Genomic DNA, 19,407 nt, shown 5'->3' on the forward strand with positions numbered 1-19,407 from the left:
CTACGCAGAAGCTGAAACATAATAATGTACGTCTGAAATGTACACAACGTTCTAAGCCAATATGACCTCAATAAAATAACAACAAAAAAAAGGTTTAACCATCTGCAGCTGGGCTCCCCCTCTTCCTGGCTCCTCCGTGAGCACACCAGGTACACACACACGCTTCCCTCCACAGCACGCATTCAGGGGCCTGCCCAGAGCCCCCCCCCCGCCGAGGACGCAACAGTCCCAAGCAGACCTTATGAATGGCTCCTTTAAGCTCCTTTTCTGAAAAGATAAATTCATGCAGAGCCACATCAGTAAGTTTCCAGAGCCGTGCTGCCCGTGTCCCGAAGGTCAGCATCACGCCCAGGCCGCGGTCACCTGGGGCCCCCTGCAGGGAGCAGGATGTGGCCGGGTTACTAATATTTGCGGCTGCTGTTAGTTTTCCTGAGAGGGGAGGATAATATTTGTTGTGTGCTTTCTCCCTTCCCTTCCACTGTCACTGTCTTTCCTCCACAAACAGGAAAGTGAAGCAGACAATCCGGGATGTGCTGGGCTTCTGTCCCGCCTGTCCTCCTGTCACTTCGTCCCCCAGAGTGCAGTTGCCTGTTGACAGTCCAAGCTCTGTGAGGGCAGGGACCACGTCGCAGTGAAGCGCATGCTTTGTGAAGCAAAGTAGACACACGTGCGCACACGTATGCACACACACACACTCACATGCACTCACGCACATGCTTCAGAAACACAGGCTGAGGCAGTCCTCACCTTGGAGAAAGAGCAGACAGAACACAAGCCCAAGGCCAGCCCCACCATGTTCCAGAACCCTCCTGGCCTCAGCACCCCTCTGTCGCTTCTCTCATCTCCTGTGGCCCGACTTGCCCGTGTCACCCGTGAAAGCCTCTGAGCACCTGTCCTTGCGCTGACTCTGGTGTCGGTGTGTCTCTTCTTCCTCCCGTCTAGTCTCAACCTCCCTGTCTGCTCATTCACCCCCTATGCCTGGCCCGTGCTAGGTCTAAAGAATAGTCCTCCCTCTCAGGCGGCTCACGAGCCAGTGTGGGGACTGACATGGAACAGATGGTCACGGAAGATGGCAGTGAGCACGAGGCTTTCAGTCTGAACTGGGTAGACGGCGGCGGTAGGGGGGTGGGGGGCTCCGAGGGGAGCTGGGACTGTCCTGGAGAGCAGGGTGGAGGTGGGGCAGGGAGCACTTGCAGGGAGAAGGAAGGCCAAGTGCAGACACTCAAAAGGAGTGGGGGAGAGCTCAGTGCAGGAGGGCTGGGAGCAGGGCAGAGGCAGGCGGGGGACACGGGGTGTGGAGGGCTGAGGCTGGAGAGATTAGTTCAGGAGTGTCAACTGACCCCCAAGGGAATTCAAGCTAAGGTGCCTTCTCACTCTCTCCCCTTCTGCACCAGACCCTCCGGGTACAAGAAAAAACTTGCACTTTCCAGAATGAGCCACTCTCCTCTTGGGAAGTTCATACCCTGCCCCCTGCTTCCCCGGCCCACACCTTCCCTCCACCTCCCTCCTTAGTCATCCTTGGGGATTCAGTCCCAGCCTTTGGGGGGCCCCTCTGAACCCCTTGCTCTTCCCCTCCTGGGTCCTCACACGACATCCTCGTTGATGCCATTATAGCATGATCAAAACTTATATTTAATTTGTCCACTTAATTGTTTGTTTCTACCACTAGGCTGTCACCTCCCTAAGGACAAGACCTCTGGCAGTAATGTCCAGAACGGATGGAGACAGGCAGGTACCCAGAGCAGGAATCCAGGTGAGCTTAAGGCCCACCCTGGAGTAATGGGGGGAGATAGGAGAGGAGGAAGCTCGGGGAGGGATCAAGGACCCAGAAAGGAGAGGGCTGGAGGGACGTGGAGAGAGGAGGCAGAGAGGCAACTGGCTGGCCTGTGTGGTCAGGGCTTCTGGGCCCCGCAGAATCTCTCAGAACAGCTTAGTGGGTGAAGGGGTCCTGAAGCTGGCAGGATCAGTCCAGCTAGCTGAGTGCCCCTCTGCCCTGCATATTGGAAGGTTCCAGAGAACACACCTGCTCAACCATGAGAGGCGAGCGTCCAAGCAGCCTTGGGTCCAGCGGTGAAGGGCAAGGCCATTATTCAACAGGGAGGAACCATGGCATCTTCCAAAAATGGCGGCCACAATATTTCTGGTTTCTCATGCTCTTCTAGAACCCTGCCCTCCTCCATCAGGAGGTGGAATCTGCGTCGCTTCCCTTGAATCTGCACAGGCCTCTGTCTGTCTCAATGAACAGGATATGGCAGAAGTGATGCCACACGACTTCCAAGGGTAGGTCACAAAAGGCAAGACAGCTTCCCAGCCTCTCTCTTGGAACATGTGCCACTGTGTAAGAAGGTCAGCTACCTTAAATTTTCCATGGAAGAGGCCACATATGAGAAAGAGAGACCCCGGGGCCCCAGCTGATCCAGCCTCCAGCCCAGGCACCAGACACGTGAGTGAAGGGCCTGCAGGTGACCCCAGCCTGGGTCCCGTCTGACTGCAACCACGTGAGAGACCCTGAGAGTCACTTAGCTGAGCCCAGCGATTGTTCAGAACCATGAGCAAGAACCAGGAAACGGTTGCTGTTTCAAGCCGTTGATTTTGGGGGTAGGTTATTACACACAAGGTACAGATGTAACGAGACACGGACCTTCCTGAAATACTGGCCAGGGACAGTAAGTGCACCTGCTAGCTCAACAGTCTGCCCCGCCGGCGGGTACCAGCAAGAGAGTGGAGCCGGCACCAAGAGATGCCAATGTCAGGATGCTGTGCCAAGACGCACAGACGCCCAGTCACTCTGTGGTCCCCCGGGCATCCGAGGACCTGAGATGCACTGTTCACACCTAGTCCAGGAGGCTGATGAGACAGATGGCCCTGCCAGGGGGAGCATCCTCTGAGAAGCAGGGAGGGCCCAATCTCCTCCTTTGCCGCAGCATCTCCCCTGGATGGTGGAGGGTTGGAGCCCCTCTCCCACAGGGTCAAATATCCCAGCAATGCAGCCCTGACTCTGCACTTGCCATGTTGTTTTCTCGTTTCCCACAATGATGTTTACTCCCAAAAGTGGCTGGGCTAGGCGAAGCCACATCGGAAGTGATGCTGGTCTCCAGCAGCTCACTGGCCAATTACCATGGCCCTCTCACCGCCCATTTAGGATCCTTCTCTCTGGCTGCTCCCTTCAGCAGGCTCCCTGCAGGGCCACTCTGTGCCCCGATGCCCAGGACCACCCCCACCATTCCCGTGGTGCTTGATGCTCCTGCATCCCCCTTCGCTCTCCCTGGCTATCAGTGGTTTTCCAGCAGGGTGTTTTTGGCAATGTCTGGGGACAGCCCCCACGATGAAGAACCACCTGGCCCCAAATAGCAACCATGCCCAGGTCGGGAATCCCTGCTCTGTCTCACGTCTTGCTTGTCCTGTGTCCCATTCCTTTGGTGCCCTCTTCCTTTGCTAGGAAATGATAGACGGACCAAAGATATTGAGGTTGCTTCTGGCTAAACTTGACCTTTCCTGTGACACTCATATTTAACAGTCTCCAGCAGACCTGACATCCTCTCGGACAGGAAAATCTCTCATGTCCTAGGCAGCCCGGGGAGGGAGGGGACACATACTTGCAGGTGGCTGGAGTCCCAGCTTTGGAAAGGAGGGGACGGAAGCCCTGAAGAGACAACTCAGGACCACCCTGGAAGCTGGCCAGGAGGGGGTTCTCTAGAGGGAGTGCATCCCTGCCAGCAGCCCAGGCCTGCGAGACCATGACTGATGAGTCACACGGGGCTGTCCCTTCCATGACTCGTTTTGTGGCCTGGCAGCAGCCCAGAAAAGGATACCCCCAAATCAGAATCCCACCCACATACACACATAATCATGTCTCATTATATGAGGGGCTGGGAGGGGGCAGTGGGGAGATGCTCCACTCTACTCACACCTCAGCGCTGCTTAGCACGAAAGCTCCAGCCTCCTCCGAGAACCGCACAGAGAATTATGAGCAAGAGCAAAGGATCCAAACCATGTGTCCCCTCCCCTTCCCCCTGGCTGCTCCTGCTGGAGGAGGCCCTAAAAGGGAGGGAGACGAGGATGCTGAGGCCTGAACGTCACACTCTCCCACTGTGAACCTGCATGGACTACTGGACTCTCAGAAGGGATTCCCTGCCTGGCACCTGAGCCCCCGTCCTGCCCCAGGTCCCTGCAGCCATGGCCCCCATGGTCACTACCTGACATCAGAGTTTCTATCCTCCAGTGCTCCAGCGGACATGGCATCTTCCTGCCAGGCCCAGAGGAAGCCACACCCTTCCTCCCCTAACCCCTGCGGCCCTCAGAGACCCCCACCAGAGGTGGGGGAGCCTTGCCCTGGCTGCCAACTCCTGTGCTGAATTCCTACTCCTGGGAACTTCCCTTCCTCACCTCCTAGAGGAAGCAGCGGGAGAGTCTACTCTCCTGACTTCCTGGGGGCTCCAGTGTTGAACTAAAGGGAAAAAGTCTCACAATGGCTGGGGCAGCAAAATGCAGGAGAAAGATCACGGTGGACTGGCCCGACAGGAAGGAATGCTGGAGACATTCTCAGTCTGATCCTGATCCCCAGAGAGACAGAGACCACAAGGGAGCCTGGGTCCCAATGGCACCTTCCAGTCATACAGGCCTAAAGTTCTCCATCTCATGGGAAAAGGAAGGACGCAAATGTCACCAGTGTTCCCATTTCACAGACGGGTAAGTGGAAGCTCACGGCTGAAAATCACAGGGGTGCTGGTGGCAGAGTGCATGTGCAGGAAGAGGACAGAGCCTGCAGACCTGTGCACTCCGGGGTCTCTGGGCCTTTGAGGGAAACTTCAGGAAGCAATGGCCGTCACATGAGCCCTGGAAGTGGGGCGGAGGGGACTGACCTGAGTTTCTTGAACTTCTCTCTTAATATCATCTCCTCTGTCACCCTCTCCACGACTTCAGTGGTCGCCAATGCCAAGTGCTAGAGCTGGGACCCAAGATGAAGCAGAGTGTGCTCCACGTCACCTCCCCAGCCTCATCTGACATACTCCCCTCGAGCCACACCCTCCCTGAAGATAACTGGCAATTTGCAGTTACCAAACCCCTACGATGCATCAGCCCCTGTACTCGAGCTTTCCATGCATTCTTTCTTTTTTATTTTTTCCTTTTTCTCCCAAAGCCCCCCAGCACATAGTTGGGTTCCTCCAGTTGTGGCATGTGTGACGCTGCCTCAGCATGGCTCCACGAACGGTGCCATGACAGCGCCCAGGATTTGAACTGGTGAAACCCCGGGCTGCCAAAGCGGAGCATGCAAACTTAACCACTCGGCCACGGGGCCGGCCCCTCTATGCATTATTTCATTTCCTCCTCACAGCCCTCTGAGGTGGGGACTATTATCATCCCCATTTCATGGATGAGGAAACTGAGGCTTAAAGGGGATAGGGATTCACCCAAAGTGACAGAACCAGGGAGGGGTGGAACCGGAGGCCAGCCTCTAACTGATGGCCACCCATCTTCACTCTCGACCCTGCTGTTCACAGATGTTCATCGATGTACGTGCCTTGCTTGGCTCTGTGTGAGGACACACGCTGAGGACCATCCCACCCTGGAGAGTAAAGGATGGGAGCCTGGATCCCAGTGCTCAATGGTCTGCTGTGCTGTTCACTGACCTCACAGAACACATGGTCCTTCATTTCTGAAGTCCCCAGGACAGGGGCCTCTCTGTGGCTGATACCGTTGGGGGACGATCTGAGCAAGGGTCCTCAGGCCTTGGGACGGGGGTGTGACTGCTCACAAACACGAGCTGAAGCCTGGTGTGAAAGGATCCGGTGGCGGGGAGTGGGGACTGCCGGCAGAAGGTCGCAGGTTTTGGAGTCAGAATGTCAGAAGTAGACCTTAGGAAAACCCGATGCAAGCCTCTCATCTCAGAGACTGAGGAGTGAGGCCATAACGGGTGTGGGGCCCGGCTCCTGGCTCGGGGAGCACCCAACAAGTGAAAAGTCACGCTCGGATCCCTAGGCCCGTGGGGAGCAGGTGGAACCCAGTGAACTCCTCCTGGGCACCCTGTGGCTTCAGAGGAAAGACATTCAGAGGCAATGGGGGGATTCCCACTGCCTCTCCTCCCTGGGGAGGACAGGTCAGGGAGAGCCAGGGAGAGATCTGCCCTTTAGGCTTCATATAAGGCAGGAACCCCGCTGTGTGAGGGCCAAGGCTGGGGCAGTCAGGACAGGACAGGGGCCTCCGGGCAGAACAGTAGGCTTAGCGATCCATCCCGGCCTGTCTACAGGACAGACGCAGCAGGAAGGGGAGCTGGGAGCACGGGCGGCAGCCACGGGCGAGAAAAGCTGTAAAAGAGCGTTTACAACCAAAGAGAAGCTGAGAGGAAACGATGACTCATGGACAGCGTCCACCAGCTCCAAGAGGCTGGGACAGGCCCCTGCCTCGGAGGCAAGGGTGGTGCTCGCGCTTGGGGGGAAGCGACTGTTTTTTAAGAAAGTGAAAAGAACGTATTTACTTTCTCCACCAAACCAGCCACTTATTTTCTAGTCCTTTTTAATTTTTAAACTACATGCATGATTTTTAAAAATGGCACCTGCAGATTCCAACAGAGGGGCATCCTACGGAACACCTGAGCACCCCTCCTCTAAACCTTCAAGGAAAGTCTGAGAAACTGTCACAGCCCAGAGGAGCCGAAGGAGACACGATGCTGTGTGTAACGTGGTCTCCTGGACGGCATCTTGGAACAGGAAAGGACATTAGCTAAAAACCAAGGAAATCTAAATAGAGTCTGGACTTTAGTTACTAATACTGTACCGACATTGGCTCATTCATTGTAACAAATGTACCACACTAACGTCAGATGTTAAAAATAGGGGGATGTGGGGTGGGGTGTATGGAATACTCCATACTAGCATCTCGATTTTTCTGTAAATCTAAAACTGTTCTAAAAAATAAAGTTTAAAATTAAAATTTTTAAGAAGGCATGTATTATACAAATGACTTTCAAAAATAATCATTGAAAAATCATTAAAAAAAATATTTGACATTTAAACATGAGGGAGATAGGGAAAGATTGGTAAAGGGGACAAACTTTCAGCTGTAAGATGAATAAGGTCAGGGGCCGCCCCGTGGCCGAGTGGTTAAGTTCTCGCGCTCTTCTTTGGCGGCCCAGGGTTTTGTCGGCTCAGATCCTGGGCATGGACATGGCACCACTTGTCAGGCCACACTAAGGTGGCATCCCACATGGCACAACCAGAGGGACCTACAACTACAATTGACAACTATCTACTGGGGGACTTTGGGGAGAAGAAGGGCGGGGAAAAAAAAGAAGATTGGCAACAGATGTTAGCTCAGGTGCCAATCTTTTTTCCTTTTTTTTTTTCTTTATTGCTTGAGCTTGTTTAGTCTTTTTTTTTTTTTTTTAGGAAGATTAGTCCTGAGCTAACATCTGCCCCCAATCCTCCTCTTTTTGCTGAGGAAGACTGGCCCTGAGCTAACATCCGTGCCCATCTTCCTCTACTTTATATGTGGGACGCCTAAAACAGCATGGCTTGTCAAGTGGTGCCATGTCTACACCCGGGATCCAAACAGGTGAGCCCTGGGCCACTGAAGCGGAACGTGCGCACTTAATGGCTGTGCCACCAGGCCAGCTCCTCAAGTGCCAATCTTAAAAAAAAAAAAAAAGAATAACGTCTGAGGATCTACTGTATAACATGGTGTCCGCAGTTGATAACACCATGTGTTACAAGTGAAATTTATATGGTATAACTGAAATTAAACGTTCTCACCAAAAAGAAGATAAACATGTAAAAAAAATTCAATTTTTAAAATTGAAGGGCGTGCACCTGTGTGCGCGCTGTATGGTTATGATCTCCTTTTCCAGTGCTCCTTCCTCTGAGCTCTACAGTCTGTGCCACCTAAATGGAGACACCATGTCTGCCCTACTGCCTTCATGGCACCTCCACCCTCAGGTTATGAGTCTTTAGAGCCAAGGATCTGGTTTCCAACCCTGATTATCTCCTCTTCCTTCTTTTCTACAATTTGGTAAAGGGGCTTTTTGCACAGCTGGACTCGGTACCAATCACGGCCCCCTGAACTTCTTCAGGATTCTACCGTCTGCCAGATGTGTCTGCCTATATTAATCTCATTTTTCCCCACAGCCCTGGGGAGGGAGCATGATCATTATGCCCATTTTACAGAAGAGGAAACTGAGGCTCAGAGAGGTTGGGTAACCTGCCCACAGTCACCGTGGTTCGGAAGCAGCGGAGGGAGTAGGAGCTGGAAACTTCTTCCAGGGAGCTTTTCCCAGGGGTCCTGCGCTACCTGCTCTCAGCTGAGCTGGGCTGTGGGGAGAGGCACCTGCAGCCAAACACCTCCCGTAGGTGCTGGGGGCCCATGTGACTCCTGGGGGGAGAGGCAGGGTGAGCCACCTCTGCGGAGCCCTGAGAACAGGGGCCTGGTTACAAGGAAATGGGGCTGTGCTGTTCTGGCAGCTTCAACAGCGCGACCCCTCCCCCAGGAAGCCAAGGGCCTGCAAGGGCTCCTTGCCAGGGAGCTGCCTTTCCCTGTGAGCTGTGGGGGCTGTGGGGGCGGTGGAGAAAGCTAAGGTGGGAGGAGCTCAGCTTTTAATTTCCTGGGCTGCCCGGGGCCATTCCAAGTGGCAATCACCTGTAAGAACCAGTTGCTGCCAGCAATTCCAGAGCAGAACCAGCTGCACCAGCCTGGGTCTCCCGCCCACCCTCCCTCCCTCCCGGATGGCAGATTTTTCTTTGCTGGTTCCATTCTTAGTACAACCACGGTGTGCAGTGCCGGTGGCTCACTGCAAGCCCGGTCTGTAGACATGAGCTGGAATGACTTTGGTGAGGCTTGGAGCCGAGCCTTCTGGGAAGGAAGGTGGGAGCTGGTGGGTGAACCCCTGCTGGGCTGTAAAGACCGGCAGGGTGCTGGGACATGCACAAGTCCAGGACACTCCCGCCCAGGTCCACGGAGGGACCCAGTGAGCGTCAGGGAAGAAAGCGCAGGGAGGACAATGAATTCTGCTTCGAGAATTTCAACTCCACATTTCCTCACCACAGCATCATGGCAACTCAGAGGGAGTGTGGGGTTATGAAAAAGAGTGCAGAAAGATTTAAAATCAGATCAGGGTTCTTCCTTTGGCCATTTTTAGCTGTGTGGCCTTATAGGCACCCGCCCCCTGGGACCCTGCCTCAGTTTTCTCATCTGCATAGTGGGGATGAAAATACCTATTTTAGAGTTGGGATGATTTCAAGAGATACGGCACTGAAAGATGCTACATGAGTTGCATGCTGTTATATAGGGGTGATGACTCCATATAAGATGAAAGACGATCTGGCGGTGTTGGAACCCTCTAGCACAAGGTCTGCACTCAGCGTCAGGCCCGAGGAACGACTGGAGAATAGCTGGATGCCACATCTTAGGGGATCTTTGAGGTCACCTCATTCACCCCCTTTCCCTGCCACTTTTAGAAGAGACTGAGGTTCTAAGCGATGACCTGCCCATGGTCTCCTACGAGCTGAGCCTCGGCTGTTATCTCTAGTCGTGTGGCCCGGTGTCACTGCCACAGCCCCTGTTCCCGATGCTTCTGAGCCTGTTGGACTTGGTGACTGTCCCCAGCCCATCACTACTCGCTGCCCAGATGCCAGAATCAGCTAAGAGTTTAGTCACTACATTTCACAGATTGTAATCGAGCCAGGATCCTCCAAAATAAAAGACCAAGAAAACAAAATGGCCAATATGGTGTTTTTTTACACCTTAGAAATTACAGACCAGTTACTGAGAGATGTTAAAAGGACTTACACTTAATCTTGTTTTTATTTGACTTGGTGCATATCATGGGGAATTTTCCCCCTAGGAATGTAAGCTACGCCTGCCTCCTCTCCAAACGGTCTGGTAATATTTAAACAGGACTTGAGTCTTGTGTTTGTCACTTGAAATTTGTCCCTTATGATGTCATTAAAGTTTGAAGTAGATGTTTCGTCCAGGTGTGGAATTTAGCCCAGGTGTGGAGTGTAGCCCAGGTGTGGAATTTAGTCCAGGTGTGGAGTATGGTCCAGGTGTGGAATTTAGCCCAGGTGTGGAGTGCGTTCCAGGTGTGGAATTGAGCCCAGGTGTGCAGTGTAGCCCAGGTGGAATGTAGCTCATATGTGGCAGCTGCTGTGTTTATCTCCAGATTCTCTAAAGCCCACAGCGTTGGTCAAAGTCTCCATCAGCTAACTTCCAGCCCTGTTAACACCCATTTTCTCTAACCAATGGATTTTCCTGGTGTACCCACCTTAGGGGTCCAAGGGCCCCCGGGTTTCTATCTTTGGTGGGGAAAAGGCAAGAAACGGGGGGTGGGGTGTTTCCTGCAGGTAAGAACGTGCTCTGGCCTCTCAGGAACCTGCAGAGAGGCTGAGCTCAGACCAGTCAGGTTCTACCCACCCAGCCCTGGGCCACGTCCTGTCTGAGACACACTTCCTGCGGGCTCCGTGCACCTGTCCTGATGGTGCACACGGCTGCCCTGACACCCCTCAGGGGGGTAGTTTTCTAGGCCCCCTTCCAGGGGGTCTAGGTCACAGTTAAACACACAGGCCCTGGAGTCACACGGTCTGCATTTGTGTGCCACGGCCCCACTTCAGCTGTGAGGTGACCTTACACAAGTCACTCCCAGGACCTCAGTGTTCTTGTCTCTAAAATGGGAATAATCACCATACCTTTGAGATTTTGCAAGTGTAGCTTCATGTCTGGCACAGAGTATACACTCAGTAAATATGAGCTATTACTCTTCTGAGCAGCAGACTCTCTGCTAGGTGGGCCAGGAAAGGAGGTAACATCTAAGGTGACCGATTTTGTTACCGTGGACTAGTTTGGAGAGCAAGACAAGTTTCTGACTCATCAGAGCAGATAACCTGCTCCAGCAATCACAGCCCATATTTACTATGAGTTAAAGAATCGAGAGTGGATTCTATGAGAATCTTAAGTCCTGGTCCCAGGCTCCACGGTTAAGACGTCTTCATAGAAGCCTTGGGAGCTCTCACGCCAAAGCTGGAGACTGCGGGTTCCAGTCTCAGCAGGCGCTCCATCCAGGAAGAAATTGGAGCTCAGCTGCAGAGAGCAAAGCGGCAGACCCCCGCAGTCCAGCGCCTCCAGGTGACCGTCCTTAGAGGGACAGTACCACTGCCTTCGCGACAACCACCGGCTTCCCTCTGTTGTGCTACCATGGTGACCTGGCCTTGCAAACACTGAGAGTGCCTGGCGCTTTAACTTCCCCTCAGCAGCAAGCGTTGGGGTTTCCTCTTCCTTCACACTGAGTCACCATCTGCTGTCCCTAAGCCTCAGAGACCTGATGTCTCAGTGCTGTAACGGGCCTGGGGAAGTCCTCCCACGTGGCCCCCAGCCCACAGCCTGACCGTTTCACGGGCCACTGCGAATACCGGCCCCGGGAAGTACAGAAACCAAGGGGTGGGTGAAATCCGGAAGCTCCTCCATTCTCCAGCCGGAGCATCTTTGGAACTCAACAATTTGCCCAGTGCCAGGGACAAGGGAAGCCTCGGTGCACATCTGTGCCTTTGCGTGCCTCAGCACGGGGCCCTCAGGGGACAAGAAATTCCAAAAAGCTTCTAGAAATGGAAATTGTCAAGCTGCTTGGGAAGGGAGAGAAGCGACAGGTCATCCCCCACCCCTCCCACCCACATCCTTGCAGACGAGACCCCGCACCTGCTTTAGGTGCCGTCACTTACCCAGGGCTCCTTGGCAGATGTCTGTGCGGGTGGCTCCTCCAACGATAAATTGCGGATCGTTGCAGAGCTCCTGGGAACGAGACCCACGAAGTGCTGTCAACCCACCAGGCACGTTGCAGTCAGGACACCTCAGTTCCCAATGGGGGCATCAGACCCCTTGTCCCCCTTCTCCTTCCCTCCAGGGAAAGTTCTGCAGTTACAGTTAGACTGCCATGAGGTCCTTCTCTGACCCCTGCTCTGTGGGTCCCACTAGGTGGTGGGGGACACTTAATGCTAAAAAGGGCAATCACTGGACCCCAATACTCCAAACTACCTGGAGCCGTTTTTTTTTTTTTTTTTTTTGCTGAGGAAGATTGGCCCTGAGGTAACATCTGTTGACAGTCCTCCTCTTTTTTTCCCTTGAGGAAGATTGTCACTGAGCTAACATCTGTGCCAGTCTTCCTCTATTTTGTATGTGGGTTGCTGCCACAACATGGCTTGAGGAGTGGTACTAGGTCCACGCCCAGGATCTGAACCTGCGAACCCCTGGCCACTGAAGTGGAGGGTGCAAACTTAACCACTACACCAGCGGGCCGGCCCTGTGGAGCCTATTTCATCATGCCACTTCCTAGGCCATGGCATCAGGGAGTCCAGCCTCCTCTGCAGGACACTGCGACCATCCACACTCTGGAACTGCCCTACCCAGCACGCTAGCCCCTCTCCTCGGATCCTGCAGGTAAGATGTTTTGGCTGCACTGAACTCCTCCTTTCCCACCCTGCTCTCTCCTTTTCCATATCCTCCTCTATCTCAAGCCTCATTGTCTCCTCCTCCAGGAAGCCCCCCTTCGCGGTCCAGCCCTCACTCATCCCTTTGATTCTGAGCCCCACAGTATTTGTACTCTGCAGTTTAGTATTTAGTTGTGCACTGTCTGGGGGTGCTGCTGGGTATCACTGTCTTCCTAACACACACATGCCTCTTGAGGGCAGGGGGATGTAGCTAGCCTTCAGAATTCATCCACGGGGCCATGATGCTTGGAGCCTCCATATACCGTGAACCTGCTGTATATCAATCCTGGGGTGGAGCTTGACCTCGTGGAGCCCACTCAGGAACACGGTGGATACAGTCCCCATCTTACAGGTGAGGAAACAGGGTAAGGAGATCAAGCCACGTGTGCAAAGTTGCACTGCTCCTAAGTTACGGACACGGGGATTTGAACTGACTGTCCTCAAGCCTTACTCTGTCGGCGCCTGAGCTGTCTCTAACTGATGAGGGACAAGCCTAAGGGTGTTAAACCTCAGGACTGGCCCCCTCGCAGCCCTCTCTGAGTGCATTTCCTGATTCTGAAGAGCTCCACCCCAAAGCCGCAAAGGAAGTCAGAGCGTAAATCTGGGCTTCTCTGGGCTTGGGCAACCTTGGTTTGTAGGAGTTCCACCCCGTACCCCCCAGCGTGCCCCTCCTGGTCAAGCAGAAGCTTCTCCTGGGTGAGACCTGGCTCCAGCCCCTGGCCATCGTGGCTTGGATTGAGAAGCTCTTCCAGAACTACAAGCTGAGCACATTCCTTCCACGCCTCTGCATCGTGCCTCCCCTGCTCAAGTCGCTCTGTTTTGAGGATGACAGGGACAATGAGAACATTTTCTAGTGAGGCAAACGAAGCCAGCTTTGCCCAAGGTCTGCCAGCCAAACACTTATCCAGCTGATGGAATAGACCGCACTTGGTGCTGGGAGCCCAAGAACCGTATTGATAACCCTCAGTGCGCCAGGCACTTACCCCAGCAAGAATTTTCCACTATCTTTCAGAAACCTTCTCATACTTTCCACAGCCTCTCCAAAGAAGGCCAAGTTCAGAGAGGCTTTGGAAAATCCAGCCTTGTGCACGGCACGTAGGGCACTGAATTCTATACAGAACGTGACAGAGGAAAGGGCTTGAGGGCTGGGGTTTTGGATTCAGACAACCTGGGTTAGAATCCGGTTCTGCGACCCTGGCAAGTTACTTCTCTTTATGCCTCAGTGAACTCTAAGGAGATGGGGTTGTTCGCACCCTGTCTTGCTAACTCCTCCCTGTCTTTATCTTTCGTCCCTTCCTCTCTGGTGACTCGACATAGAAGACATTCCAGTTGCTTTCATCTGAAACAGCCTCTCAAACCCAGGTCCCTCTCTTCCTATCATTTGTCCCCTCTCCTTTGACAGCACCCTTCTGAAATTCGTAGATCATACTCTTCCTTTCCTCTTTAGAGTCCACAGCAATCCGGCTTCCACCCCACTGAAATTCCACCCCATTGCAACTGCTCTGTCAACCTCACCAGTGACTGGCTCATGTCCAGATCCAGGGGACACATAGCTGTTTCCCTTGCCTGACCCCATCCACAGCAGTGTTTGAGAAAACAGGACAGAGGCAGAGACAGCAGCTGTCAGCTGTGGGCTCTAGCCACCCATAGGCTGGACACAGCCCTGGCCCCACCCTGGACACCTGTTTGAGCAAATATTTAACTTGCCAAGTCTCAGTTTCCTCAGCTGTTGGATGGGACTATAAGAGCCATATCCTCCTGGGTTGTGCAGTGCACAGCCTGCCCCACCCTAAGCAGGGGCTATGAAATGGCCCCAGATTTCTATTTCCCCATCTGGAAGACCCACAGGCATCTCCAACTGTTGGGTGACCTGTTTCCTCTCGCTAGCCCCTAAAGTCTTCAGAAGCAGGAACCATATGCACTGTGCCTGGCATACAGTACGTGCTTAATAAATGCTTATTGAATGAATGAAAGAATAAGTGAAGGAGTGAGTGAATTCACTTTGCAAGCTGTAAAGTGCTATACAAATGCAAGGTGAATATATTCTCTTATTTATCATTTTCACAGCCGTAATTTCATTTTGAGGCTCGTTGCAATCCTGCATTCATTCATTCACTCCTTCCGCAAAGAGTCCCTGTCTTTTGTTCACAGAGGTATCCCCAACATTGAAGCCAAGGCCTGGCTTATAGGAGGCATTCAGTGTTACATGAATGCACGCATACTGGGAAAGGGCGCTAACCCTGCGAGGCACTGGGATGTATGGGTGGATAATGCACACAGGGGCCCTGGAGTGCAACAGGAAAAATGAGCAAATACTCGTAATTATATTTATAAATTGTGAAAATGCTTTGAAGGGCATTAGCAGGGCGGTGATAGAAATGGGGAGGGGGCTGCTAAGAATGGTCAGGAATGACCTCTTTGGGGAGGGGGCATGTGACCAAGTCCCAAAGAATGAGAGTGAGCCAGACTGGAGAAAACCAGGAAAGAGCCTGGGGGTGGGGGGGGAGCTTGTGGGAAGCGAGAAGGCCCAAAGCCGGACAGATGGGGGTGCTTATGAGAAAGTGAAGGCAGCTGGGCCGGGCCAGCCGGAAGAGAGGAAAATATTAGGCATCTCCTCTCCTTTGAGATGAAATGGAGGCAGGGAGGTTAAACAGCTCAGGCAGGCTCACCCCGCAGGTTAGCAAGCGGGCAGCCGGAGCCCCGAGCCCTGGCCTGGGGCATGTCCTATTGCAGCCCCGCCTCCCGCTGCATCTGGGGGCCCAGAAGGTGACCCGGGAGGCTCAGGGGCAGGCGTGCGCATTCTCAGAACGCCAGTCTGGAGGTTGCATTTCCCCGGGATTCTCCTTCAGGTTTGGTGGGGGAGGGACGCTCCATGAAGTGCCCATAGAAGGTGGCCGGCAGGGCCTCCCTGGGAAACAGACAACTAGATCAGGGAGCAAGCCGTCCCAAGGCCTGCCGGGGCGAGGAGGACAGGGAGCCTGGGGGCGGAACAAGGGGGGTTGGGGGTGCCCCCCCCCAGGTGCTCGGGGAGGATTCTGGGCTGGTGGAATGAGGAGGCACGGGCTCCTTGCTGCATCTCCCCCATTCTTTGTTAGTCATCAGTGTAAATGTTACCGGGAGGTCTCCAGCAACATTTTGTTAAAATAAACAAGAAACTCCGATTGCATAAATTTAACCCCGACTGCATGAGACAAGCCCTAGTCACAAAAAGACCAGGCTGCGGAAGGTCCCCCTCCCTGAAGCAGAGAGTATCCGAGTTTGCCTGACTTTTCCTGGTCCCCTGTCGCCTCCCACCCTCCTTTCTCACCCCACCTCCCACCGTCTCCCCACTGGTGTCCCATAAAGTTTCCCCCAGGCCCCCTTCGTCCCCCGAGATTTTCTGAAGTCCGCAGGGGGCTCCCCTGGCGGGCCTGCTAATGGCATTTGAGGGCGGCACGCGCCCCGACCCGTCCCGGGAGGCGCCGTGGGTGGGAGAGGGGACAGGCCCGCTCTGGGGACGCGGGCCGCCCGGGGAGCCCCCGCGCGCGCCTGCACCGGGTAACGGGCTCCGGCGCCGGGCAGCGGGCGGCGCTCTGCGGTCCCGGCTGCAGCGTGGGGCTCCCCGCGCGCCCGGCCCGGCCCTGGTGGCGGAGGCCCGGGCTCGGGCGCCGCCGGCCCGCCCCGCCTGCCTACCGTGGGCCGCTTCCACTGGATGCCCTGCGTCTTGCTGGAGTAGGGGCCCAGCTCCTTGAAGCCCAGGGAGGAAGGGCCGGCCGGGAAGGAGGGGTCCTGGAAGAGCGCCCCGGCCTCCAGGCACTCTGCGTGCAGCGCCTCGTAGTCCTGGTTGAGGTACTTGACGGCCCTCTCGTGCGAGCCCAGCCCCTCGGCCGCCTCCCGGTCCCTCGCCAGCTTGGCTGCGATGCCCGACATCCTGGCGTCCCGGCGCGCGTGGCACAGCGAGCGGGGCTCGGCTCTCGCAGGGCGCGGCGCCACCGGCCTGCGGACGCCGCTACCGGGCCGAGGGAGCTGATTCACCGCCCCGGACGCGCCCTCCGCCGCGGGGTGTGGCCTCGCCGCGCCGGCCTGCTCGGCGCCCGGCCCGGGACGCCCGGCCCGCGGCCTGCAGAGCGGCGGCACGCGGAGCCGGCGGGCCAGTGCTGCCCCCTGCGGACCGGCCCGGGCTGGGCGTCCGGGTGGACAAGGCAGGACTCCGCCAGAACCGGACAGCCAACTTCCCACCTCCCGGGGAGGAGGGCTGGCAAAACCCGGGCTGGGGCAGACATGACCGTCCAGGAACGCCCTGGGCTCAGGAGATCAGGAGGGAGCCCAAGGAGAACAAAGGAGTTGCCATCGACTGGGCCCTCACTTTGTGCAAACTATCCTAACGGCTCTGCATGCGTTCTAAGGTCGTCTTTCTGCTGTTGAACCCGGGGGCCAGCTGGCTTTCACTACACTCAGGTGTCTGTTTGCAAAAGCGGCTGGACATGCGTTACTGAAACCCAGCCTACAGATAACATCTGTGAGCCTGTGTCACCATGGCAACCGGTGCTTGAGTCTTTCAGGAACTGAGTTGACTCTGTCCAGTTCAGGCTGGTTAAGACCACTGAATCATCATCTGGGCCCGCAGGCATGATGGCTAGGTGACCCTTTGACTTCGAGGAGCTGAAAACTCCACCCTGGGGCTGGCATTTTGTGAACTTGCCTCCTCTGAAGAGGCATGAAGCTTGACTAGGCTTGCAGCTGATGGGCAATTATGTCACTTCTCCTTACCTCCCATCACTTATCTATTCCAACCTTCAGACTACCCCGTCCCTCTATTTCATAAATATCCTCAAACCCATTTTCAGGGAGGCAGATTTGAGACTTGTTCTCTGTCTCCTCTCTCGCCTGCCCTGTGAAGTAAAGCCTTGCCCTGCCGCAAACTCCTCCTCTCTGACATTGGCGTAATTGTGTGGCGGGCAAAACCACCCTGGTTCCGGAACACTCTTGTCCCCATTTTGCAGATGCGAAAACTGAGCATCAGAGCATTAAATGACATTACCCAATGTTGCACAACTGGTCAGAGGCAGAACAGGGATTCTAAATCACCCAGGCCTGTTCCAATCAGCTACACTGCTGTGGTCAGTGATTTGATCACCAATAGAGTTGCCAGATTTGGCAAATAAAAACACATCCTCCCAGTTAAATTTGAATTTCAAGTAAACACCAATATTTTTTTTTCCTTCTTCTTCTTTATTTACTTATTTATTTTTTGGTGAGGAAGATTGGCCCTGAGCTAACGTCTATGCCAGTCTTCCTCTATTTTGTACGTGGGATGCCTCCACAGCATGGCTGATGAGTGGAGTAGGTCTGCACCTGGGATCTGAACCCGTGAACCAGGGCCACCTAAGCAGAACGAGCAGAACTTTAACCACTTGGCCACGGGGCAGCCCCCAACACCAATAATTTTTTGAGTATGTTCCAAATATTGCATGAGGGCATACTTACACTAAAAAGTTATTTGTTGTTTATCTGAAACTCACATTGAACTGGGAGGATGGAGTCAATATTGGAGAGGATGTAGAATGGTGCCTGTGTTAGGGACTGCCGGGACCACTCTGTTGGGCAGAGAGCTTGAGATTCTCAGCTCATAAACAGAGAGAAGTGTGTGCCGGGGAGTGTGTCCTCTGCTCCTCTCCCATCCTTCGCTAAGGTAGAAGGATTTGTGTTTCAATGGAAAGCTAAGCATTGTTTAGAGCAGTGGTTCTTGGCTGGGGTGAATTTGCCCTCCCTACCCCACCCCACCCTGGGGGACATTTGGCAATGTCTGGAGACATTTTTTATTGTCATGACCAGGGTATGGGGTGCTACTGGCCTCCATTGGGTAGGAGCCAGGAATGCTGCTAAACATCTTACAATGCCAGGAGAGCTCCCACAGCAAAGAATGATCTGGTCCAAAGTGTCAACAATGCTGAGCCTGAGAACCCCGGTTTAGAGCACTCCTTCCAGGTTATCTGAATCCAAGTCTGTCATTGGTTTTGAGTTATTTTACAGCTCTGAGTTTAGAAAACTATAGCAATGCAATGCAGATACGCAAATTAATTCTGTCCAGTGGAGGGATCTCTCCCCGCTGTGGAGAAGCACGTTGAGTCCGTCTGCATATTTATTCCAATATTCTTTACTTCATAGGTGTTTGTGCTTCTTTGACTTTCCTTTGAATCAGCTACAACATCTGCTTAGTTGCCTCATTTAATTAATGAGTTAAATGAAGTCTTTAAGATGTGTTCATTTTATATCTATACGAGACTCATGGTTTTACCTTTATTTGAGAATTTTATTTTAACCAGTGGAAGGACGACCAGATAATGGTCTGTGGAGAAAGTGGCATTTAAGTTGATTTTGAAGGAGAGTTTGAGATTTGAATATTCAGGACTTTTCTGCAAAACAATGACCTGTCAGGAAAACTTAAAAGTCTTTGGAATTAAAAGAAAAAAAGGATTCCTGGGTGTCCTCTGGGACATGAGGTGAAAGGATCCCAAGGCGCCCTTCCAGGGCATCAGATCAGTGCTTCTCTGTGCCTTTCACAGTCTTCAAGCTATTGTACAACTGTAAGTTGTAGAAAATCGATAGCATTGCAAATAATTCCGGTCCACATATATGCAAGTGAATTTTCTCTGGAGGAAGTGCAAACAGCCTGCTTCAGTTTCACATCTATTAACAAATTTCAATTCTACATTCCTAACTGGCAACTCTTTTGGATTCTCCTTTGAACTATTTTTTTTAACACCTGTCAGTTCCCTCACTCGTTAATCAGTTAATTAAAATCTTTGACATATGTTCATTTTATATTTGTATGAGAGTCATTATTTTGCCCTTTTAAGACTGTATCTTTGTTTTTTTTAAATGAAAAACTTTTATTTTATTTTTTTGGGTGAGGAAGATTGGCCCTGAGCCAACATCTGTTGCCAATCCTGTTTTTTTTTTT

General features: G+C 53.5%; 1 protein-coding gene across 2 annotated transcripts in view; it reads right to left on the reverse strand.

The window, feature by feature from the left end:
* CAPN2 (calpain 2) overlaps positions 1 to 16,636 on the reverse strand; it is a 59,154-nt gene extending 42,518 nt beyond the window's left edge. The window contains exons 1-2 of one of the 2 annotated variants that reach the window (XM_070602315.1): positions 16,137 to 16,636; positions 11,700 to 11,769 (exon numbers count right to left, since the gene is read on the reverse strand). In XM_070602315.1, coding sequence (XP_070458416.1) covers positions 11,700 to 11,769; positions 16,137 to 16,373 — 307 coding nt within the window. In that variant the 5' untranslated portion in view covers positions 16,374 to 16,636. The remainder of the gene's footprint in view (positions 1 to 11,699; positions 11,770 to 16,136) is intronic. The other variant, XM_070602316.1, reaches the window with a different exon arrangement.
* Between the last annotated feature and the right edge of the window lie 2,771 nt (positions 16,637 to 19,407).

The sequence above is a fragment of the Equus przewalskii genome, chromosome 31, assembly GCF_037783145.1.
Source record: "Equus przewalskii isolate Varuska chromosome 31, EquPr2, whole genome shotgun sequence".
Classification (NCBI taxonomy): domain Eukaryota; kingdom Metazoa; phylum Chordata; class Mammalia; order Perissodactyla; family Equidae; genus Equus; species Equus przewalskii.